The sequence below is a fragment of the Drosophila persimilis genome, unplaced genomic scaffold (genome assembly GCF_003286085.1).
Source record: "Drosophila persimilis strain 14011-0111.01,24,50 unplaced genomic scaffold, DperRS2 tig00000191-arrow-pilon, whole genome shotgun sequence".
Taxonomy (NCBI): Eukaryota; Metazoa; Arthropoda; class Insecta; order Diptera; family Drosophilidae; genus Drosophila; species Drosophila persimilis.
Window position 1 is genome coordinate 1663083 of NW_020825298.1, and position 25058 is coordinate 1688140.

General features: G+C 43.5%; 2 protein-coding genes and 1 long non-coding RNA gene across 4 annotated transcripts in view; all 3 read left to right on the forward strand.

The window, feature by feature from the left end:
• LOC113565790 overlaps positions 1–25058 on the forward strand; it is an 80570-nt gene that overhangs the window by 52121 nt on the left and 3391 nt on the right. The gene's annotated exons all lie outside the window — the stretch shown is intronic.
• LOC6595351 (L-asparaginase) lies at positions 3540–9955 on the forward strand. Of its 2 annotated transcripts, XM_026988944.1 has the most exons (5): positions 3540–3607; positions 3671–3886; positions 3948–4055; positions 8877–9515; positions 9569–9955. In XM_026988944.1, the coding sequence occupies exons 2-5, from the start codon at positions 3845–3847 to the stop codon at positions 9605–9607; spliced, it is 828 nt and encodes a 275-aa protein (XP_026844745.1). In that variant the 5' UTR covers positions 3540–3607; positions 3671–3844; the 3' UTR covers positions 9608–9955. The 2 variants fall into 2 exon arrangements, with proteins under 2 accessions (XP_026844745.1, XP_026844744.1); XM_026988943.1 differs by lacking the exons at positions 3540–3607; positions 3671–3886; positions 3948–4055 and adding exons at positions 8369–8429; positions 8493–8707 and having other exon boundaries at positions 8769–9515; positions 9569–9716.
• On the forward strand, positions 13209–14484 carry LOC6595350 (L-asparaginase). Its single transcript, XM_026988945.1, has 4 exons — positions 13209–13269; positions 13333–13547; positions 13609–14355; positions 14409–14484. The coding sequence occupies exons 1-4, from the start codon at positions 13248–13250 to the stop codon at positions 14445–14447; spliced, it is 1023 nt and encodes a 340-aa protein (XP_026844746.1). The 5' UTR covers positions 13209–13247; the 3' UTR covers positions 14448–14484.

Sequence of the window (25058 nt, forward strand, 5' to 3'; positions counted from 1 at the left end):
TCTAGCTCTTATAGTCTTTGAGCACTAGGCGCTAATAGGGACGGACAGACGGACGGACGGACAGACAGGGCTCAATCGACTCGGCTATTGATGCTGATCAATAATATATACATATACTTTACATCACATCCATTTTCACCACAAATCTAATATACCCCAATACTCATTTTGAGTATCGGGTATAAAAATAAATAAAATGCTCTCCAAAGGGAGACCAGGCAACCGGATTGGTGCGGCAGCCCTCGCATTGATGGAAACAATTTATTGCAAAATTAATGATAGATTATGGCGCTGCCAATTAAAAACCAACAAACAAGCTCACATTGGACGACCAATCTCAGCAACAGCCAGCTCAATCCAACATCGTCGTGGGCCAGTACTTGGTGATAGAAATGGTAATGGAAATGGAGATAAAAATGAAGATGAAGTGATGTAGCTGCCACCAAAGAGTAGGTGTTTAGACGGATTGTGGTTATTGCCACTGCTTGGCTTTGGTGCTTCTCTTTTGCTGGATGAGGATGAGTGACAAATTGCCTCGCCAGATGAAGTGACATCATGTCCGACATGCCCGCAGCCGTGATTCCAGGTAATTAAAATACAATAAAGGGGAAGGCGCGAGTTGCCTGTTTGATTAATAACCTATGTATATGTATATATATATAGACGGAGTCCAACGCACAAGTCTGCTATTAAAATCAGTCAAGCGCAATTAGAACAAAGCCGTGCAGAGGAAACCACTGAAATCCATATACGAGTATTTCCTTTCAGGGGAAGTCCAAGAAGTCGAATCCCAAGCGGAATTTTGCACGCCTGCTTCTTTTGGCCAACAATGAGATCACCGACATAATCGCATGAGCAAATAAGCAAATACGGGGGTTTTCCGGGAAATAATAATTGAATAATGTGCATTTGTGAACTCAATATAGCGATTAATCATCCATTCATACAAATAACTTGTCCACTCGACTAAATCGAGCTTTCTCTGTTATCTCTGCTAGCACTACGATGTTTTTTAATGCAGATAAGACCGCGATAACGGCGAATGACTATCTTTATTCTGGCAGTTATGTTATGCAATGATGGGAAAGGTGAAACGACAGCAATAGAAAGTTAATTAAGTTGCGCAGGTTTTTTTATTGGTGCTGGGTTCAAGAAACTGAAGTCGACATCAACACCAACAGCGGCGACTCAGCTGAGGCTCCACACTCCATACTATTACAAGAAGGCCGGCAGACAAAATTAATGAAATCACATTGAAAAAGTCATAATTCTTATTGGAGCTTCGACGTCCACAGACCACAGGGAATCATTAAAACCGTGTGTAGCGCTCTTGTCAAACACGGGGCGAAGCAAAAGCAGAATCGGATCTGTGCCAGGGAGGGGGAATGGGAACGGCAACGGCAAGTGCTCGATCAGCACGCGATTTGTAAGAACAAGATAGCACCGACATGTACATTGAATTCAAGAATCGAACACGAGGGAGCGGTACAGATACACAGCCACAGCAACAGCCACAGTTATGAATCATTATGCAAAAGACCAGTGCAAACGGAAAAATATGACATATGTACATAGAACAAAACGGAAGGCTTGCTTAGGGGTCCGAATCTTTGGATACCCATGCAGATCCATCATAGGCACGAAACTGGACCACAAAACAAAGGAGAAATGGGAAGAGAACTTGCCGACGTCAGGACTACCTCGGTGGTCAAGCATGGCCTCATTTTTGGAAGCGAGATGTCGGATGCTGGAGAATTTGGGATCAGCCATGGCAACAAGTCCTAGTCAACAGGTGGGAGAAGACAAACCTGTCACCCTTATCACCTCCAGTAACGACCATCCTAACCCCATATGTAACCATTGCAATTCCTCCGAGCATTACATATCTAGATGTCAGGCATTCCTGAATCTCTCTGCGTTTGAAAGATACAAAGAAGCAAAGAAGAGCCGCTTGTGTTTGAACTGCCTCAACAAAGGCCATGAATTGCAGAGGTGCAGGTCAGGACTTTGCAGGCATTGCCAGGCCAAACATCACACGCTACTCCACATTCCATCGGGAGCTGGTGCTTCATCTTCCTCTTCACCGGCCGAGGAATCGATCCAGCAAGAGGCCGCGACTGTGCTTCTAGCAAGCGGGTGTTCTAGCCCTCCCCCCTCGATCCAGAAATCTCAGCCTATCCAGAACGTGTTGCTACCTACTGCCCTCGTCCATGTAACAGATCGTTATGGAGCACTTATCCCATGTCGTGCCATTTTGGATTCTGCATCACAGGCAAACTTTGTAACATCTAGACTCGCTGATCAGTTGCAGTTGGATCATCGCTCGTCTTATGTTCACATCGCTGGAATCGGAGATTCCATTCTACCTTCGAGCAAGTCTGTACATATAGTTGTACAATCCCAGGACGCAAGCTATCGAGCTTCCTTCGCTGCAATTGTCACCAACTCAATTACGGAAATGCAGCCTAACTTCGGCGTAGACGCAAAGGATTGGCCAATGCCGAATAATCTAAAACTAGCTGATCGTAATTTCGCCAAGCCCCAACGTATCGATCTGTTGATAGGTTCTGGTTTGTTCTTCGATTTAATGTGCGTCGGACAGATTCGACTGTCAGCCCAATTGCCAACATTGCAGGAGACAAAACTTAGTTGGATAGTATCAGGAAGCATTGATAGCTCGGAGAATAAGCGTGCAGCTTTAGCCGCTTTTGAAAATTCCTCGGGCATCTCTATTGACGATTTTCGACCCACAACGCTGGAGTACCAAAACGTAGAGCAGCAATGCAGGAAGCAGCTGCACCAGTGCCAGGTGCAAGTGGAAAAACTGCGATCGGAGAATCAGGAACTGCAGCGCGAACTTTTCCATATATTAAAAACCTACATATCCACGCTAAATGAAATTCAACTTTCAAAAATTTCTACATTGCCAAATTTCCTGCCATTCTATGCAATTGCAGAGGTTCCCGATGATCAAGACGTAATCACGACAAGCCGCCTTCGTAAGGAAGCGCCGATTGCTGCGTTCGACGATCAACCCAGCGTAGCCGCCAGCTGCGCCCAGGCAAGCATCTTCAAGAGGGCCGTTGGAAAAATAGCGGTTCTGCCCCTTCAGGATGGATCTGTTGAAAGCCTTTGCCTTCCAACGGGGGGTGAATGTTCGAAGCAGAACCCAGCCGATTAGCTGCTTACCAAATAGCACCTAATTCTTGGCCCTCAGCCGCTTATTTTGTTTGTTACTTATGTCTATGTCACTCATTTGTTTGTTAAAGCGTTGCGCTTGCTTGCCCTACTAAACGCTCCCTGCCAGCTCGCTCTTCGCTATCTCCGCTTTGCGTCTGCCTACCGACGTCGGCCGAGCGAAGCTGCGCTCAGCGATCGGAGCGCCAATATAAAGGGCAGACAAGCCACACTTGCAATTTGGATGTCACGCATTAAAAAACATATCGCAATTTTATTTCTGCGCCGAATTTTATTTAATTCGAATAATTAGTCGGCCGATTGGGGATAAAAAACATTATTTCCACAATGTCGAAGTGTCTAAATTTTAAAAGAGTCCTTGTCATCTATACTGGTGGCACCATTGGGATGACTCCCAACGACAATGGTGGTAAGAGGCCTCCAAGTGCATACGGATAGCTCCAGTTCAGTGTTGTGTTTTTGAATCTTTTAGTATTAGTGCCAGAACCGAAAGCTTTTGAAAGGAATCATCCGGAAGGATGTCAGTCTGCATGACCCCAGCCTACAGGTCCCAGACGGCTTCCTGGCGCTGCCCCTGGTAAAAGGTCAGTCAGTACGGGTTATCTACCAATTCATAGAGTACGATCCATTGCTGGACTCCAGTAATATGGCCGGGAAAGATTGGAAACGCATAGCCCAAGATATTGGTGTATGTATTACAAATAAATTTAAATGAAATATATGCATCTCATAGAAATCGCTAACTCTAGAGGACGTACGATTTGTTCGATGGGTTTGTTGTACTCCATGGCACCGATACGCTGGCGTACACCGCCTCTGCCCTGTCGTTTTTCCTAGAAAATTTGGATAAGCCGGTGGTCGTTACCGATCTACGAAACACGCACCGATGGCAGGAACAACTTCGTCTCGTCCCTGATCATATCCGGCTGCTATAAAATACCGGAAGTGTGCGTGGTCTTCGCCAACAAGCTGCTTCGTGGCAATCGAACGGTCAAGGTCAATTGCAACTCTCTGGATGCTTTTGATTCTCCCAACGCTCCACTGCTGGGCACGTTTGAAGGTGACATAATTATAAATAATTTCCTGGTACGCCCAGGGCCCGGAGCTAGGCCACTCGCTGTGACAGGCGAATTTCAGATGAATGTGGCCTCCTTGAGAATAACTCCGGATATGTCACTGGATTTGATGCGATCGGCTCTGGCGGAGCCCATTATGGGAGTTGTCCTGGAGTCCTATGGCTCTGGTAATATACCCTCAAACTGGACCGAGATAACTTCTCTTCTACGGAGTGCCGTCAATCGCGGAGTTATCATCGTCAACTGCACTCAGTGCCTGTCCGGCTCCGTAGCCGCAATCTACGATGCTGGAGCAGTGCTTAGCGATTTGGGCGTTTTATCTGGATCGGACATGACTTCTGAGGCAGCGTATACCAAGCTAGCCTATGTCCTGGGCACTGATTTACCGCACCATAATAAGATTGAGGTAAACTGCAATTGAAAGCAATTCACATAATATAATAAAATTTGTATTTGTAGCTGATGAAGATGAATTTGCGTGGCGAAATCACGGCTTGAATGCGATCATCGCAAACCAAAATTAGATGATTGGTTTTTGTAATAAATAAAGGGATTTCCCTATTTTCTCCATGCACTTTAACGCTATATGCAATATATGTATTTCATATCAGTTTCCAGAAATAGATTAGTCAGAAACCATTTACTCGCATATTCGCTCCCAGCGAGCTCCCAACCACAAGAGGAGAGCGCAAAGCAAGAAATAGCGAGTGCAAATTATTGAGAGCACGAAGCAGATCGGCGAGAATTTTAGTCCAGTTGCGGAACAAGACGCGGAGCGACGCTCAATTTCAGTTTTGTATTTAATCACTTATTAAAACCTTACGCGCATTAATAAACAAAAACTGCACAATAATATTACTCAATCGGTGGAAATGTGCAGCAAGAAAAATAAATGTCTATCAACTAAGAAATGAATTTGACTCTTGATTATCGTGTTTATCTATATTTTCTCTCTAACCAAAGAATGCTGGTAGAACGGTTCTAGGGCCCTGTACCAAGCTACTTTGCTTTTTTCCCTTAGGTAGAAGTTGTCCCACTTCTCCTGTCCACCTGCTTGTCTTACGCCACCGAGGGCTCTCAAATATCGACAACCGCTACGAGATATGTACATAGGTGAAAATCACATCCAAACATCTTAATGCCAGGGGCCGTTTCGACATGTGTCTTTCCAAGTGGATCTCAGTATTGATTCGTTTGGGTTCTTAGGCTGCGCTTGAGGCTACCATTTTGATTGCGAAACTACCGGGAAAAGACTGTTTGCGGGTCTTAGGTACAACTTTATTTCGCAGTATATCGAGAAAAAAAGCTTATCAATAAAATACTCGGTATCATTACCACATTCGGCGACGGCAATCTCCTTCTATACAGTCGCCGAATTATATATAAATATATAGATTAGATATACATATGTACATATATATATATGTAAGACCAAAGCAAATTAGCATAGCACCTTGGTTACCTTAATATATATCCCATATTTTTATGTGTTCTTTGTAATTTCAAAATAATTTTTCTAAATTTCTAGAATCACTTAAATATGGAATAATAAATATTCTATGTTAAATTGTGGGATAACAATGAAATGGCCAATCGATCATTTTCAATCTGGCCATATATGTACATGTATATTTTCAACATGTTACGTGACTTTGATGCCCATTAGTGTTTATATGATGAAGTCGGGACTTGGATGAAATGCCGCAACTATAGCCATATACATAAATAACCATAATCTATAGCCACAGGCAACTTGCAGGCCTTCTGCCCAATGGGAGGGGGTCAGCTCGAACGCCAGCCAATGAAAGTGTTTGGCGTGTGTCTAATTAAAAATGTCATCAACATAGCTTTATAAAAATTAAATGCCTTTTTAAAACGCTCATCAATGAGCATTGCTTTGCATAAATATTGCAAAAAATTTTTTTTCAGTTCCATGAATGCCTTCTTACATATGTTTAACTAACAAATCACCCAACCTTGTAGTCTCGCCAATTTTAGCGACTATTTGTCAAGTCAATATGGGACTAGAACTTTCAATTTAACTGTTAATGAATCATTCAATAAATGCAACTTAAAAGTGTAATCGGTAGCTCGTTAATACCTACAAATCAATATGCCATGTAAAAAATCTTATCTTATTTCACAAAGAGGAAACAGCCTTTTTACAAACCAAATTCGTCGTAGTCGACCTATGAGCAGGCGTCGCCAATTTCCAATTGCTAATTAATAAACCTTCACCACTGTTTCAACACACACACAACCTCTTATGAACTCGAATCAAACGCTCGAACGCTCGATCCAATTTACGGGAAAGTACAAAATTAGTATTTGTTGTTGCATTTCCTTATTTTAGAGTGGCTATCATTAAGAACGAGGTCGAAAGATAAAGTTCAGTGCTAATTTGAGAATTTGATAACCAAAATTAGATTATAGATTCTCGGAACCAAGTATTTCCCCCTATTCGATACATGAATCCCATCTCTCATCAGTTTCCAGAAATATAATAAGCATTCGTAACCACCACAGGAGAGCGCACAATTTATTACCGAAAGCATGCAAGAGCAAATGCAAACTATTGAGTGCACCAAGCAGATGGGCAAGAGAGGCGCCGCGGTACTTAATGTACATATGTATTTATCGTTTTTAGACGATGATATTATTAGATGATTAGATAATTGAAAAAAACAAAAACAGAAAGAAGTAAACCCAATATTTTGCTGGACAATGTTTTCAACGTTGGTCATGGACCAACAGTCCATGTCTCTACGAAATTTCTATAAATTTTTGTTATTTTGTGTTATTTGCTAGCACATGCTGCTAGATTTTGATTAGATTAGGTACGAAACTGCATAAAATAAGTTACGGGGAAGTACAGAATTTTTATACCCGATACTCAAAATGAGTATTGGGGTATATTAGATTTGTGGTAAAAGTGGATGTGTGTAACGTCCAGAAGGAATCGTTTCCGACCCCATAAAGTATATATATTCTTGATCAGCATCAATAGCCGAGTCGATTGAGCCATGTCTGTCTGTCCGTCCGTCCGTCTGTCCGTCTGTCCGTCCCCTTCAGCGCCTAATGCTCAAAGACTATAAGAGCTAGAGCAACGATGTTTTGGATCCAGACTTCTGTGATATGTCACTGTTCCAAAAATATTTCAAAACTTTGCCCCGCCCACTTCCGCCCCCACAAAGGGCGAAAATCTGTGGCATCCACAATTTCGACGATACGAGAAAACTAAAGAATCGTAGAAGATGACTATATCTTCTAGAGTGCAAAATCTGAACCAGATCGTATAATTATTACAGCCAGAATCACGAAAACAATTTCACTCTTTCTCGCTCTGTCTCACTCTAAACCACAGGTTTCATGGTCGGTTTTGCCAATTGCAAAATATGAGTTCAAGGATCTCAGAACCTATAAAAGCCAGAGCAACCAAATTTGGTATCCACACTCCTGTGATATCGGACCTTGACCGTTTCATGTCCAAATTTCGCCACATCCCCTTCCGCCCCCGCAAAGGACGAAAATCTGAGGCAACCACAAATCTCAGAGACTATTAAGGCTAGAGTAACCAAATTTGGTACACACACTCCTTTAAGATGTCACTATAAAACGTATATCTCAGAATTTCGTCCCACCCCCATCCGCCCCCACAAAGGACGAAAATCTGTTGCATCCACAATATTGCAGATTCGAGAAAACTAAAAACGCAGAATCATAGAGAATGACCTTGCTGAATTTGGATCAGATCAGGTCATTTTTATAGCCAAAAGGAACAAACCAATTTGCACTGGCTACGCAGCGCCCGACGTCACGCTCAAACTGATTTTCTGTCTCTCTCGCACAAACTCTTTGTCGTGTCGCTTAATATTAGCGCCATCTGCCGGAGGAGAGCCATACTGACTTAGTATCGGGTATAACTGTAGAGTTGCGGTGTCCGCAGCAACTCACAACGTTCCCCCTCGTTTTATCTTATGGGTAGCTAAGTTGGCTATTAGGTTAAAAAAATAGGTTCAGTGCTTGTTTGCAACGCTTTCTGATCGGTATACCTGATAAACCAGTAGGTAAAAATGTCGAAGTGTCTAAATTTTAAAAGAGTTCTTGTCATCTATACTGGTGGCACCATTGGGATGACTCCCAACGACAATGGTGGTAAGAGGCCTCCAAGTGCATACGGATAGCTCCAGTTCAGTGTTGTGTTTTTGAATCTTTTAGTATTAGTGCCAGAACCGAAAGCTTTTGAAAGGTTCATCCGGAAGGATGTCAGTCTGCATGACCCCAGCCTACAGGTCCCAGACGGCTTCCTGGCGCTGCCCCTGGTAAAAGGTCAGTCAGTACGGGTTATCTACCAATTCATAGAGTACGATCCATTGCTGGACTCCAGTAATATGGCCGGGAAAGATTGGAAACGCATAGCCCAAGATATTGGTGTATGTATTACAAATAAATTTAAATGAAATATATGCATCTCATAGAAATCGCTAACTCTAGAGGACGTACGATTTGTTCGATGGGTTTGTTGTACTCCATGGCACCGATACGCTGGCGTACACCTCCTCTGCCCTGTCGTTTTTCCTAGAAAATTTGGATAAGCCGGTGGTCGTTACCGGGTCAATGATACCCATCTACGAAACACGCACCGATGGCAGGAACAACTTCGTCTCGTCCCTGATCATATCCGGCTGCTATAAAATACCGGAAGTGTGCGTGGTCTTCGCCAACAAGCTGCTTCGTGGCAATCGAACGGTCAAGGTCAATTGCAACTCTCTGGATGCTTTTGATTCTCCCAACGCTCCACTGCTGGGCACGTTTGAAGGTGACATAATTATAAATAATTTCCTGGTACGCCCAGGGCCCGGAGCTAGGCCACTCGCTGTGACAGGCGAATTTCAGATGAATGTGGCCTCCTTGAGAATAACTCCGGATATGTCACTGGATTTGATTCGATCGGCTCTGGCGGAGCCCATTATGGGAGTTGTCCTGGAGTCCTATGGCTCTGGTAATATACCCTCAAACTGGACCGAGATAACTTCTCTTCTACGGAGTGCCGTCAATCGCGGAGTTATCATCGTCAACTGCACTCAGTGCCTGTCCGGCTCCGTAGCCGCAATCTACGATGCTGGAGCAGTGCTTAGCGATTTGGGCGTTTTATCTGGATCGGACATGACTTCTGAGGCAGCGTATACCAAGCTAGCCTATGTCCTGGGCACTGATTTACCGCACCATAATAAGATTGAGGTAAACTGCAATTGAAAGCAATTCACATAATATAATAAAATTTGTTTTTGTAGCTGATGAAGATGAATTTGCGTGGCGAAATCACGGCTTGAATGCGATCATCGCAAACCAAAATTAGATGATTGGTTTTTGTAATAAATAAAGGGATTTCCCTATTTTCTCCATGCACTTTAACGCTATATGCAATATATGTATTTCATATCAGTTTCCAGAAATAGATTAGTCATAAACCATTTACTCGCCTATTCGCTCCCAGCGAGCTCCCAACCACAAGAGGAGAGCGCAAAGCAAGAAATAGCGAGTGCAAATTATTGAGAGCACGAAGCAGATCGGCGAGAATTTTAGTCCAGTTGCGGAACAAGACGCGGAGCGACGCTCAATTTCAGTTTTGTATTTAATCACTTATTAAAACCTTACGCGCATTAATAAACAAAAACTGCACAATAATATTACTCAATCGGTGGACATGTGCAGCAAGAAAAATAAATGTCTATCAACTAAGAAATGAATTTGACTCTTGATTATCGTGTTTATCTATATTTTTTTGTTCTCTCCAACCAAAGAATGCTGGTAGAACGGTTCTAGGGCCCTTTACCACGCTACTTTGCTTTTTGCCCTTAGGTAGAAGTTGTCCCACTTCTCCTGTCCACCTGCTTGTCTTACGCCACCGAGGGCTCTCAAATATCGACAACCGCTACGAGATATGTACATATGTGAAAATCACATCCAAACATCTTAATGCCAGGGGCCGTTTCGACATGTGTTTTTCCAAGTGGATCTCAGTATTGATTCGTTTGGGTTCTTAGGCTACGCTTGAGGCTACCATTTTGATTGCGAAACTACCGGGCAAGACTGTTTGCGGGTCTTAGGTACAACTTTATTTCGCAGTATATCGAGAAAAAAAGCTTATCAATAAAATACTCGGTATCATTACCACATTCGGCGACGGCAATCTCCTTCTATACAGTCGCCGAATTATACATAAATATATAGATTAGATATACATATGTACATATATATATATGTAAGACCAAAGCAAATTAGCATAGCACCTTGGTTACCTTAATATATATCCCATATTTTTATGTGTTCTTTGTAATTTCAAAATAATTTTTCTAAATTTCTAGAATCACTTAAATATGGAATAATAAATATTCTATGTTAAATTGTGGGATAACAATGAAATGGCCAATCGATCATTTTCAATCTGGCCATATATGTACATGTATATTTTCAACATGTTACGTGACTTTGATGCCCATTAGTGTTTATATGATGAAGTCGGGACTTGGATGAAATGCCGCAACTATAGCCATATACATAAATAACCATAATCTATAGCCACAGGCAACTTGCAGGCCTTCTGCCCAATGGGAGGGGGTCAGCTCGAACGCCAGCCAATGAAAGTGTTTGGCGTGTGTCTAATTAAAAATGTCATCAACATAGCTTTATAAAAATTAAATGCCTTTTTAAAACGCTCATCAATGAGCATTGCTTTGCATAAATATTGCAAAAAATTTTTTTTCAGTTCCATGAATGCCTTCTTACATATGTTTAACTAACAAATCACCCAACCTTGTAGTCTCGCCAATTTTAGCGACTATTTGTCAAGTCAATATGGGACTAGAACTTTCAATTTAACTGTTAATGAATCATTCAATAAATGCAACTTAAAAGTGTAATCGGTAGCTCGTTAATACCTACAAATCAATATGCCATGTAAAAAATCTTATCTTATTTCACAAAGAGGAAACAGCCTTTTTACAAACCAAATTCGTCGTAGTCGACCTATGAGCAGGCGTCGCCAATTTCCAATTGCTAATTAATAAACCTTCACCACTGTTTCAACACACACACAACCTCTTATGAACTCGAATCAAACGCTCGAACGCTCGATCCAATTTACGGGAAAGTACAAAATTAGTATTTGTTGTTGCATTTCCTTATTTTAGAGTGGCTATCATTAAGAACGAGGTCGAAAGATAAAGTTCAGTGCTAATTTGAGAATTTGATAACCAAAATTAGATTATAGATTCTCGGAACCAAGTATTTCCCCCTATTCGATACATGAATCCCATCTCTCATCAGTTTCCAGAAATATAATAAGCATTCGTAACCACCACAGGAGAGCGCACAATTTATTACCGAAAGCATGCAAGAGCAAATGCAAACTATTGAGTGCACCAAGCAGATGGGCAAGAGAGGCGCCGCGGTACTTAATGTACATATGTATTTATCGTTTTTAGACGATGATATTATTAGATGATTAGATAATTGAAAAAAACAAAAACAGAAAGAAGTAAACCCAATATTTTGCTGGACAATGTTTTCAACGTTGGTCATGGACCAACAGTCCATGTCTCTACGAAATTTCTATAAATTTTTGTTATTTTGTGTTATTTGCTAGCACATGCTGCTAGATTTTGATTAGATTAGGTACGAAACTGCATAAAATAAGTTACGGGGAAGTACAGAATTTTTATACCCGATACTCAAAATGAGTATTGGGGTATATTAGATTTGTGGTAAAAGTGGATGTGTGTAACGTCCAGAAGGAATCGTTTCCGACCCCATAAAGTATATATATTCTTGATCAGCATCAATAGCCGAGTCGATTGAGCCATGTCTGTCTGTCCGTCCGTCCGTCTGTCCGTCTGTCCGTCCCCTTCAGCGCCTAATGCTCAAAGACTATAAGAGCTAGAGCAACGATGTTTTGGATCCAGACTTCTGTGATATGTCACTGTTCCAAAAATATTTCAAAACTTTGCCCCGCCCACTTCCGCCCCCACAAAGGGCGAAAATCTGTGGCATCCACAATTTCGACGATACGAGAAAACTAAAGAATCGTAGAAGATGACTATATCTTCTAGAGTGCAAAATCTGAACCAGATCGTATAATTATTACAGCCAGAATCACGAAAACAATTTCACTCTTTCTCGCTCTGTCTCACTCTAAACCACAGGTTTCATGGTCGGTTTTGCCAATTGCAAAATATGAGTTCAAGGATCTCAGAACCTATAAAAGCCAGAGCAACCAAATTTGGTATCCACACTCCTGTGATATCGGACCTTGACCGTTTCATGTCCAAATTTCGCCACATCCCCTTCCGCCCCCGCAAAGGACGAAAATCTGAGGCAACCACAAATCTCAGAGACTATTAAGGCTAGAGTAACCAAATTTGGTACACACACTCCTTTAAGATGTCACTATAAAACGTATATCTCAGAATTTCGTCCCACCCCCATCCGCCCCCACAAAGGACGAAAATCTGTTGCATCCACAATATTGCAGATTCGAGAAAACTAAAAACGCAGAATCATAGAGAATGACCTTGCTGAATTTGGATCAGATCAGGTCATTTTTATAGCCAAAAGGAACAAACCAATTTGCACTGGCTACGCAGCGCCCGACGTCACGCTCAAACTGATTTTCTGTCTCTCTCGCACAAACTCTTTGTCGTGTCGCTTAATATTAGCGCCATCTGCCGGAGGAGAGCCATACTGACTTAGTATCGGGTATAACTGTAGAGTTGCGGTGTCCGCAGCAACTCACAACGTTCCCCCTCGTTTTATCTTATGGGTAGCTAAGTTGGCTATTAGGTTAAAAAAATAGGTTCAGTGCTTGTTTGCAACGCTTTCTGATCGGTATACCTGATAAACCAGTAGGTAAAAATGTCGAAGTGTCTAAATTTTAAAAGAGTTCTTGTCATCTATACTGGTGGCACCATTGGGATGACTCCCAACGACAATGGTGGTAAGAGGCCTCCAAGTGCATACGGATAGCTCCAGTTCAGTGTTGTGTTTTTGAATCTTTTAGTATTAGTGCCAGAACCGAAAGCTTTTGAAAGGTTCATCCGGAAGGATGTCAGTCTGCATGACCCCAGCCTACAGGTCCCAGACGGCTTCCTGGCGCTGCCCCTGGTAAAAGGTCAGTCAGTACGGGTTATCTACCAATTCATAGAGTACGATCCATTGCTGGACTCCAGTAATATGGCCGGGAAAGATTGGAAACGCATAGCCCAAGATATTGGTGTATGTATTACAAATAAATTTAAATGAAATATATGCATCTCATAGAAATCGCTAACTCTAGAGGACGTACGATTTGTTCGATGGGTTTGTTGTACTCCATGGCACCGATACGCTGGCGTACACCTCCTCTGCCCTGTCGTTTTTCCTAGAAAATTTGGATAAGCCGGTGGTCGTTACCGGGTCAATGATACCCATCTACGAAACACGCACCGATGGCAGGAACAACTTCGTCTCGTCCCTGATCATATCCGGCTGCTATAAAATACCGGAAGTGTGCGTGGTCTTCGCCAACAAGCTGCTTCGTGGCAATCGAACGGTCAAGGTCAATTGCAACTCTCTGGATGCTTTTGATTCTCCCAACGCTCCAATGCTGGGCACGTTTGAAGGTGACATAATTATAAATAATTTCCTGGTACGCCCAGGGCCCGGAGCTAGGCCACTCGCTGTGACAGGCGAATTTCAGATGAATGTGGCCTCCTTGAGAATAACTCCGGATATGTCACTGGATTTGATTCGATCGGCTCTGGCGGAGCCCATTATGGGAGTTGTCCTGGAGTCCTATGGCTCTGGTAATATACCCTCAAACTGGACCGAGATAACTTCTCTTCTACGGAGTGCCGTCAATCGCGGAGTTATCATCGTCAACTGCACTCAGTGCCTGTCCGGCTCCGTAGCCGCAATCTACGATGCTGGAGCAGTGCTTAGCGATTTGGGCGTTTTATCTGGATCAGACATGACTTCTGAGGCAGCGTATACCAAGCTAGCCTATGTCCTGGGCACTGATTTACCGCACCATAATAAGATTGAGGTAAACTGCAATTGAAAGCAATTCACATAATATAATAAAATTTGTTTTTGTAGCTGATGAAGATGAATTTGCGTGGCGAAATCACGGCATGAATGCGATCATCGCAGACCAAAATTAGATGATTGGTTTTTTGTAATAAATAAAGGGATTTCCCCCTATTTTCTCCATGCACTTTAACGCTATATGCAATATATGTATTTCATATCAGTTTAATAAATAAAGGGATTTCCCCCTATTTTCACCATGCACTTTAACGCTATATGCAATATATGTATGTATTTCATATCAGTTTCCAGAACTACCGAGCAAGACTGTTTGCGGGTCTTAGGTACAACTTTATTTCGCAGTATATCGAGAAAAAAAGCTTATCAATAAAATACTCGGTAACATTACCACATTCGGCGACGGCAATCTCCTTCTCCACCAACTTCCATCATCATCATCAACATCAACTCTAACGAAGCTTCAGGCCCCCGGGGAAGATCACTTAGCCGTAATTATCTGTTAATTGCCACTAGGCTGGCCTGGACTGTTCTGGGGGCGCGTGTCAGTGATGTACCGCCCCCAACAACCCTGGCTTCTTCCACCATCAAGGTCGTTTGGTGCGCCGGGTGCGTGTTCATGATGAGCTCATAGTGCACCCATGGTCTCGTCTGGGAAGCCTGTTCAGATGGTTAGTTTGCAAGCCTCACAATCGGCATATGACATGGCGAATGACACAGCAGTGAGGCACAGACCGAGACCCGCCCCGCACATGATAATGAATGGAATGGCAGACGACTAGCACAAGCCAAGCGGGCTTTAAATATTTTATTCAATTGAATTATTTTGATAGAAAAAGCTGAGCGAAACGAAGAACCCAGCACTGGACAAGTCACGTTGCAGCAGGCAGAGGGAATGATGTGCATAATGATGACGGCATCACGGTGGCATAAGTATTTATGGCTTCTAATCACAAATCAAAACAATAAACGCAAATCAAGCAATGAATTATGTATTTCCAGCGCTGCTCCAGGCACCAAATATTAGCCTCGATGCCCGATTACGATTATGAGCAGCATTTGAATTAATTAAATTACCGCACGTTTATAGAGATGTATGGTTTGAATATTTGTGATCAATCGAAAATGGGTATTCCTATTCCACAATAAGGATATATTCAATTTTGGTTTGAATTTGTTCTGAGTTGGTATCTCTTCATTGTGTTATTAAACATGTTTTTATTTGATTGTACGTCATGTATCGATGGCGATGATCTTATCAAATGTCTATCCAACTATTGAACAGTCTATAACGGTCCATAAATAAATAAAATATACTTTGAATATACTCGTACATAAATATATAAACGCAGAGACTTATGGCAATGTATAAAGGTTCACAATATCATATTTTAAAAATTAGTTCTTTTCTTTTTAATGTCCAAACTCCCTGGTAAAATCTAGTGGTTTGTAATCTGTCGAATTTAATACTATAATACTTAATACTATAAGTAAAACCAACAATTCAATCAACTTTCTGGGCCAAGTCAGAACATCGAAAGCATTCAACATGTAAGCATCTACGACTAGGAGATGCTTACATGTTTAGGTAGAACAACCCATATCACAGTCTTCTCTGAAAACCCATTCCGAATTAAGCTTCATCGTGCCCACATGCTTTTGAAGTTGCAATTTAATGCCATTAAAAAGATAGATTGTTATTTGCAAAGGCCCCTTAACCACAAGTTGGGGCTGGCCAGCGCCAGATGGCAGGCACTTTACAGAGTGGGAGAGAGAGTCATTGATCGGAGCAACACCTCGTCTTTCTTAGCCACTTAACACTTTGACCAGCTGACAGTCCGAATGGCTGACGGCTAGGCAAAGTCGTTAACTTTGACATGTTCATAACAATTGGCCGAAAAAAAGACCCGGAGACCAATTACGGGGGCCTCTGGCACTGCAATTTATGTGCACTATACAGGTTGCCGTTTGCCACTATCAGCTTGATGTACATCTTCCTTTGAAATGATTTCCCCTTAACCTTTAGGCCAACTATAGAAATAGAAGATTGCGACCGTGGCCACGGACAACCTGGCGACTGGGCAACCGAAAAAACCCGTTTAGCATATTGGTAAATGTTTGGTATTTACGAAAACCGACAACTTCCTTTACCGCCCACTTCAGCCAGCCGGCCAGTCAGCCAGGCAGCTAACATCCATCCCAAAAACGAACTCCCCAAATAAGACTCAAGAAACCAAAAGAAAACCCGTGGAAAATAAAGACTCAAGCCAAAGTGTATGATGATGACGGCTCAGCGACCTCTCCGCATTCGTGTCGACTCGGGCTGGGGCACCAAAAAGCAGAATGTTCAACTTTGTGCAGCTGTGGCTGTGGCCAGGGTACTCTTAAGTGGAGTAATGAACTTTTCCTCCGATTGTTGCTGTTACTGTTGCTGTTGTTTGAGGCTATTACGTCAAATGCGCTGCATGCATGCAACTCCTCCGTGTCCCACTCTGATCTTCTGATTTTCAACAAATTTACAAATGCAACGAGCAAGTTCACTGGGGGAAACGGAGACAGCAGAGTGCGAGGCCTGGGCATCTGATTGCAAGCTTAAGTTTAAGGTTAAGGTTTCGATTTTGCTGTTGGTTTTTTCGACCAAGCCGTCGAAAACAAGGAAGTAAACTAGTTCCCCACCATTCTATGATAGTCAGTAATTCTGGTTTGATAGGGGGGTGTATGAGTTTTTTCTTTGGTTTCGTGCAAATGGAAGCCTTAGTATCATAAGGTAGCCCCTACGAGTTGTAAAAATGTTTTTTTTTGCCTGCCGAAAATATATTGGAATGAAGCTATCTAGATGACTTCGGATTCGGCATTATATAAAATTAATTTGATTTACTCGTACCAATAATCTTAGTTAATTTAAATTTTTTAAATACGAGTAACACCGTGGAGTTAAGTTTCAGAATATCTAGTATTAGGAAAAAAATTTATGAACCGTTTCGTCTTTCTTACTCTTATATCTATAAAACGATTGGGTATTTTAAACGTTGGCAAAACAATCCGTTTTGGCATGGCCACATAAATGGTAATCATAGTGATTGGGTATTGAAATATTCCACTGGCCAAATGCGTTGGCCAAAGTAAGTTTCTGTCCTAAGTCTTTCGACTTCGAAGGCATTGAGGCACGCCCGCGCATTTTTGCATATTTCCAGATAGAATTTTCCCATGCAATTTTCCACTAATTGCTGCACGCAGACGCCGTATAAGTGGGAGATCTCTGCAGCAGTGCTTTCTTTCTCGCGCCCAAGCACGAACAGAAGTGACCACATTACGTGGCCCAGGCCCTTGACTGCGTCCTAATTCTGGTTCTTCAGCGAATCGCTTGGGAAAGGCTTCTGGATTTTGGGTTAAACTTGTTTGTTGTTTATCGAGATTTTTCTAAATATTTCGAGAAGATTCTCTAATAATATTTGTAAATTATTTGTATTCTTTTTTCTGATTTAGCTATAAGAAAGGCTATGGGAAAGGGAAAGGCTAAAAAGTTTCCCATTTACTTAGACAAAACTTTAACTAGCAAACAAAACTAAAGGTTTCTTGGATTGCAGACATCACTCTATTCGGTGGCAAAGTCCATGATCCGGTGTCTTATGTCTCTGCCAGAGCCAGAACCTCGGTGGTCAAAGTTGTCGCTGGTCGTGTCCGCCTGGGTCGCCACAGCAAATCAAAGTCCAGGCCAGGCCACGCCAGGCCAGGGGTCTGGACACATGCGACTGTGACAAGAACCTACCACGTCGTCGTTGTCCATGTCCCTGTCCCTGTCGAGAAGTTGCATTTGCTACAGTTGCAGCTATTTTAATGGGTTCTTTCGCTTTTTGCTGCGACTTGAATACTCACAGACTGCCGGTGGATAGCCATCAAGGAAGCCAGTTTGGCTCTTGTGGCTGCTGCTTCTGTTTCTCTAACGCTGTCGTTTAAATGGAAATCAACGCGCAGGATGCATAAAGTTAGCCCGTCTGCGTCTAATGAAAGGGTCAGCTTGGTCCGCTCCGCTCCGCCTGGATGCTATGAATTATATGCGCTTTGTTTTCCACAGCGAGCCTTCCTCCAGTTGGGCTGCAGCTCTGGCTGCTGTTGTGGCTACTGCACGCGAATTGTTGCAACAGCAAATAATAAAGTGAGAAGAACAATGCCAATACAATGTTCAAAGTCAACGAACCTAAAAAGTCCCATATTTCCCTGGTACGACTAGCAGTAGCCTAAGCGAGACAAGAGCTACAGCCGGAGTATGAGAAGACCCCATGGTCCAAGTGGAGTGGAGGCTTTGACTTTGTCCAGCTCGAACATTTTTTCGCTCCATTTCATTTTTTCCAAGCATGACGCAAAATTTGTTGCCAACTTTTCCACACACACAGCCGCTGTTTCAGTTGCAGCAGCGGCAGCAGCAGCATTTTCACAACCTTTGCACGTACAGCCAGCTAGCGCAGCAACAACTGCACCAGCAGCAGCAGCAGCAGCAACAACGGCAATGGCCCTCCGTGGCATGCACGTAAAAAGTGCAATGGCCTTAAGTGGAAAAAGCAGTAATAGAAAATAAGCATGGACCAGGCATGGCATGGGGCCAAAAGGAAAAAAAGCAAAGAAAAACCAGAGAAGAATTGCTTGCAGCCAGGAGAAGAGCAAAGCTGAGGCAGCAACGGAGGCTGCAACAGACACTGCAACTAAGCCACCAGCTGAGGCTGTGGAAGCAACTAAGGCTGCAACTGACTCCCAGCACCAACAACAAAAACTTGCAGATGGGAGGCATGGCTGGATGGCTGGCTGGCTAGCTGGCTGAACGACCTCGCTTGCATCATTAGAAGTGGTGCTCCGCAGACACAACACTAGGAAGAAGCAGCAAGTTCTTGCCGCAGTCCATGGTGCAGACACAGACCAAACCCAAAGTGCTGCTACGTGCCTAGGATTCTGCCATCTTCAATCGAAATAATAAACCCAACAGTTGGACAATTTTCTAGACGTGAGTTCTATTCCATGCAATGCTGTTTGTTATGAACGCCGTAGATGTAAAAGATGTCACAGCGGCAGCAGCAGCAGCAGCAGCAGCAGCAAGAACATCATCAACATCCTCATGGAGCCGCTGACAAACCAATTGACCTTTGGCTCTTGGCCACAGACCCCCAAAGCCCAGGCCCCTTTGACCGTCAAGGTTCAATGCACTCAATCAAGCAATCAATCAATTGTGCCATACCAAAATCATTAGTGCCATAGAAAAATGCCGGCCATGGCTTGACCCACAGCCCACTTAAGGCGAAACTTGTTGGAGTTAAGCTCTGGATGTGGTAGATGTTGTTTTGGATGTGGATGTTGATGTTGCTGTTGTTCGATGTGTATGTGGATGTTGCTGATGTTGGTGATGTTGCTGTTGTTTTGGCCATGTTGAATTTGGGCAATCAAAGCACAAATACCGCCGCCATCTCCAGAACATGCGCCAGGCGAATCGGAGGCCAGTCGCCAACTCTGACTATGGCCATGGCATTACTCGTATATAGGTGGCTGGGTTAGAGCCAAAGGCTGGGTATACGGCAACGTCTATACATAAAATGTTCGTGAGAAATTCGCACGCTTTTTTATCGCAATTGTTTACGGCGGCATCTGCAACATACAACAGCAATGTTGCTTCTGCTGCTGCTTCTGCAGTTGCTGTTGCTGCCGCTGCAGATGATGAGGCAACGGCCACAGTCTAGGTTGTTGTCAATGGCAACACCAAACAAAGCCCGACCCAAAACCACTCGGAATGGGCAACGTGACTTACATATTTGCCACCTTCATCTGCATCTTCCTCGGCATCTCGAAAGCCGCCCTGCGATTGTGGGTGATGGTGACTCCTGGCATGGCTGATTTCAGTTACCAGCCAACAATGGCTGGCCCCTCAAGTTGTGGAAATTAGAATTTCTAATGGTTGTTGTGTCTTGACTTTGACTTTGGCTTTGACTCTCCCACTACCTTTGCCTCTCTACCTTTCCCATTGCTGGCAGTTGTTGCAGCAGAGCAGCAATTTGCGCGTGTTAAATGCAAACGCCGCTGCAACATTTAACAGTTAAATGTGCACTTGGATCGGCCAGCCCCAGACGCAGACCGGAGGAAGGGAAAGACAGTGACTGGAAGTACCTTTGCCTTCTCCGAGTGTGCCAAATTGCAGTCATTGATTGAATTAAATTTGCAATTGAAAAGACTTGGGCTGCGGTCTACGGGCAACGCCAATTGCGAGTGTGGGCGGCGGCTGTTAAGCTTCGTTCGTGGATGGATATGGCAAGATACGTTGGCAAGTTATCAAGAAAATAGTTGGCCTCTGCAAGGCTTTGCAATGCGCATCATGCCATGAGAGGGGTAGATGATGTCATATGCACCGAGTACCTTATAAGAGTATGCTCTGTTGTTGCTGCTGGATCGTTGTCTAGCTCGTGAATGCCCATGTAATTGCATGCAAATGAAAAAAAATGCTGGAATTAATAGAAACAGAAAAAACATCTTCTTAGTAAGTTGTTTACCCATGTAATAGCACTATTCAATGTTGCGGTGGCGGTTTTACACATCTGTGAAGAGTCAACGCTTGAGGAGAGGCCTACTCCTGGACTTCTCGCCCAACCCTCTGGTGGCAAGTGCATCGTTAAAGATTGTATGTGAAGGTAATAATAAGCAATAAATTATTAAGCAAACACCAGTGCTGGAATCTATTTTTAGTCGAATGTTTCAACGACCCAGAGATGAGCACATCAACCGGAGTGGAATGATGGGGACTCTGAAAGATGGATAGCCCCGGCACGTAGGTGATTCCATTGATGACGTCGCCGATTGTGAAATTCTCCTACTCGTACTCGTACGTGTGGCTAGCGGTAATTTATGCAAACGGAACTGACATGATTACTGAGGCGCATTTGCACTGAGAATCGAATCAAGTACAGACCCCAACGAAGGGCAGACAATGGTCCGAGGCTAATTGGCCTGGGACCGGGAGTGGGACTGGGCGAGTCTCGAGCTGCCATGAGCCGCTTATAATGGGCGCATAACCAGACACACCACAAAAAATGCTATCCTGGCTAATAAGACTAACAGGGGCTGGACCTGGCCCTAATGAACCGTCTTTGCAGGTATTAGTTTTTATGCTAGGTCCGCGAATTACCATTCGAGTGCGCCATTAAAAGCCGCTCAAGGAACGGGCCCGAAAACCCTACCATAAAACACTCTGTACACGAACACCATAAAACGTTGAATCGTCCCATTGATCTGGTCTTGATTGGCTGCAGATTGCAGCTGACTCTCAAGGGCCAACTGTCTATTTGAATGACCAGACACTCTGCGGATTTCCCAGAGGATGTATAGTTCTCAAACACATAACAGAGATGTCTAAGAACAAATCAATCGGAAAACCGGTTTAAAGGATTATAAATTCTAGAAGCGAGAAATTTCGGCCTTCTGTTTGTCCCACTGACATAGGAAAAGTCACAAAACCATTGCATTGTTTCGCAATTCGTGTATTCATTACGAAATTATACCCATTTCATGGTCTTCAATGTAAATTTTGTAATCATTTGTAAACGATTTGTTATTCCATATAATCCTGAAAGTATGCAGAAGAAATTTACAAATTTTCTCTTTGTTATCACTACTAAAATGAATTTTTTTCAGTGTTTTCTTGATAGTACTATTAATTCTTCCTTAATTTAAGAATTCGAATAAGTAATTAGGCAAAAGTACTCTTAGACCACTTCAAGTCATCAATCTCCGAGCTTGAGGAGACGTTAACCTGAACCCCTCCGAGGCCATAAAGTGCTGAAGGAGAGGGTGCTGATAGGGGGTCTGCACTGTTTTCAAGAGCTAATTAAACGTGTCCATAGTTTAACTCTAACTAAGAGATTCTAAACGTTCTACAGTCGCCACATGAAATTAATTAGGTTTTGTACAGTTCTGGGCCGGTGTTCTCATGTCCGAACGAGATCAAGCGAATTGGAGGGACTGTGGGCTGTCGGTGCCGCTCTCCACTAATTAAAATCGCCGAAAGGCTCTCTCCATCTCCACCTTTAGCATGCTGGGCACTGCTCATAAAAGCGCACATTTCGATAATAAGCATGAAATACCACGGCTAAGGTTCACATCCACAAACAACAACACCAACACCGAACCCTACCATATGCCAGGTGCCCGTATTCGTGCCCGTGCCCGTGCCCGTGCCCGTGCCCTGCAACGAGGCTAGTCCCCGTTCCCGTTCCCGTTGCCGGACCGAAAACTATAAATAACGCCATGTCTCCGACTATGACCAGCCACATGTACTCGTATTGATGTGTGTCCTGTCCACTGCTTTTTAAATCAAATGATAATAAATCACCGCCAGATATCATAAAACATGTTGCTCATAATCATCGGTTGGGCCGAAGGGGCAACATCAGGATGGAGGCAGCGGAGCAGCGTACCAGGCCATGACACAAAAAGTTCAGGCCACGAGGCAGCTCCAACTTTAGCTCCTCCACCGTTTGGTGGGAAATTTGCGCCGTTGCTTAGAAGTGGCCATGGATCTTTGGCTTTGGCATCGACATCGGCATCGGCATCAGCATCGACATCAGTCTGGCCCTGGACCTGAACCTGAACCTGGCTCTGGCTCTGACTCTGACTTTGGCTCAGGTTCTGGGGCTCCATTGGTCTTCTGAGCTCCTCCTGAGCCATTGCCGTTTCCTAATTTGCATAAATGACAATGAGAGTCATAAAACATGCGTCGTTGTTGTCGTTGCTCGATTGTCTTGCCGCAGCCGCTGCCGCTGCTGCTGGGTTTTTTCTTTTTAATAAAAAATATTACTGGCTGGCTGCCGCATTTTCATCATCGTGCTACATGTTGTATGTTCTTGTACATTGCATAAATTAGATTTCGCGCTGATCTACACTTTTGCTGGCACGACGAAGAAAGTGCAACCCAAAGCGATTTCGCTCTCTGGCTCTCAGAAAGAAAGAAGGAAGAATCAGAAGCAGCAGCAGCAGCGGCAACAGCAGAGATGCTGAAGAATTTATATCGGCAAAATGACGGTCAAAAATGTTAAGGGCCAAAAGCGTGTCTGGAAGTTCAAATACGAGCAACAAGCAGGAAGCAGAGGCAGTCATGGCATGCCACTCAGACGACTTGGAGTCGCCCGGCATGGCGAATAGAAGATGGGACGAAGCATCTACCTCTGCCTGCTGGCTACTTGTGCGGCATGGCAAGGTGAGGCCTTCGTCTCCAGCTTCTCTTCATGCCACTTCAGCTTCAAGCAATCGTCGCCTCCTCCCTGGACTCCCTGGACTCCACTGCACTTCACTCCTATTCCTCTCTAAGTCCAACCCGTCGTCGTGTGTTTTTGCGGCTTGTGGATGTTGTTGCCCTTTTTGAAATTTATCTAAGCTTCGCTTGACACTTGTCGTCGTTGTCGTCGCATTCGTTGTTGCCGTCATCGGTTCTGCAACCGTATCGGTGTGTACTCGTACGTATACGTTAGCTGGCAGCCTGGAAATTTCCGCAATCTCGCGCCTTTAAAGTTCCAGCAGTTATCATTAGAGAACGAGCCCGGGCTTCAATTTTCCACCGATTCAACTTAGCCACACACTCGGTCCATGTGTTGCCTTTGTTCCCCTTTGCTGCCTCTGCTGTTCCCCGTCCCGAGTGTTATTGTAACCTGCAGGTCCACATCTGGAGGCGATTCTCCTCCCTTTTTCTTTAGTACGAGTAGTTGACGCGCGCCTTTTTTTGCGCTTTCAGCCATAACTGGCAATTGCACGAACTATTTGCTGCCTTTACCCAGGCCTTAAGAACTGTCGAGGGCTTTAACGTGAGTCCAGAATTCAGAATCCAGAATGCAGACGCTGCGGTACATCTATTGAGGCATATCTGTACATCAAGTCAAGGGAAATGCACCTAAAACGATAAAGATTGTTTTTTCTAACTAAATGATATTCATTTTAAATAATATTATTAATTATATTTGATTGGAAAAGTCGGCATTAGTGCCAACTCGTTATCTGAGTAGTGACTTTTGTGGCCTTCTACAAATAGTTTTCCAAAACGATGCATCGAGTGTAAAAGTTCCAAAATATTATTCTGAATTATCTTTCAACTCATTTGATTTTCAAGGTTTTTGTTCTAACTCTTGTAATCCTACAATCACCTGTACTATTTGACAACTCCATGGTAGTCGAGATGTTTATAGAAGTTAGTTCTCTACCGGAAATCAAGCCATCTTCCTTCCACCTATACACACAATTGAATATAATGAAAATAAAAGGTATAAGAAATCGTAGGAGAATGATTCGTTATCTAACGAACCCACACTAGGAATGACTTTCCTCCATCCACCCTCTACTCTTGGGCAAATCAATTGATCTCGACGAACTGGCAGCATGTCTATGGGACTTATCGCTATATCTCATGAACACCTTATTTACTTTTAATGAAGTGCTGTATACTGAGTGGATGTATCCTTCTGCGAATAGTTTGGGCGGTAATTGCTTCGCAATGACTATTGAAACGGTTCTGGGGGCAATCCTCGTCGGATCGTCGGCTCGTCGGCGTCCTAGTCGCTGGCCAATGGAGCTGTCAATTTGTTGCACCACTTAATAAGCAGCCCATAAATGCAATATGTAACGCATTTCCTTCAGTGCCAGTGCCAATTTGAGGAACTCAACTCAATCCAGGGTCTGGCAGAT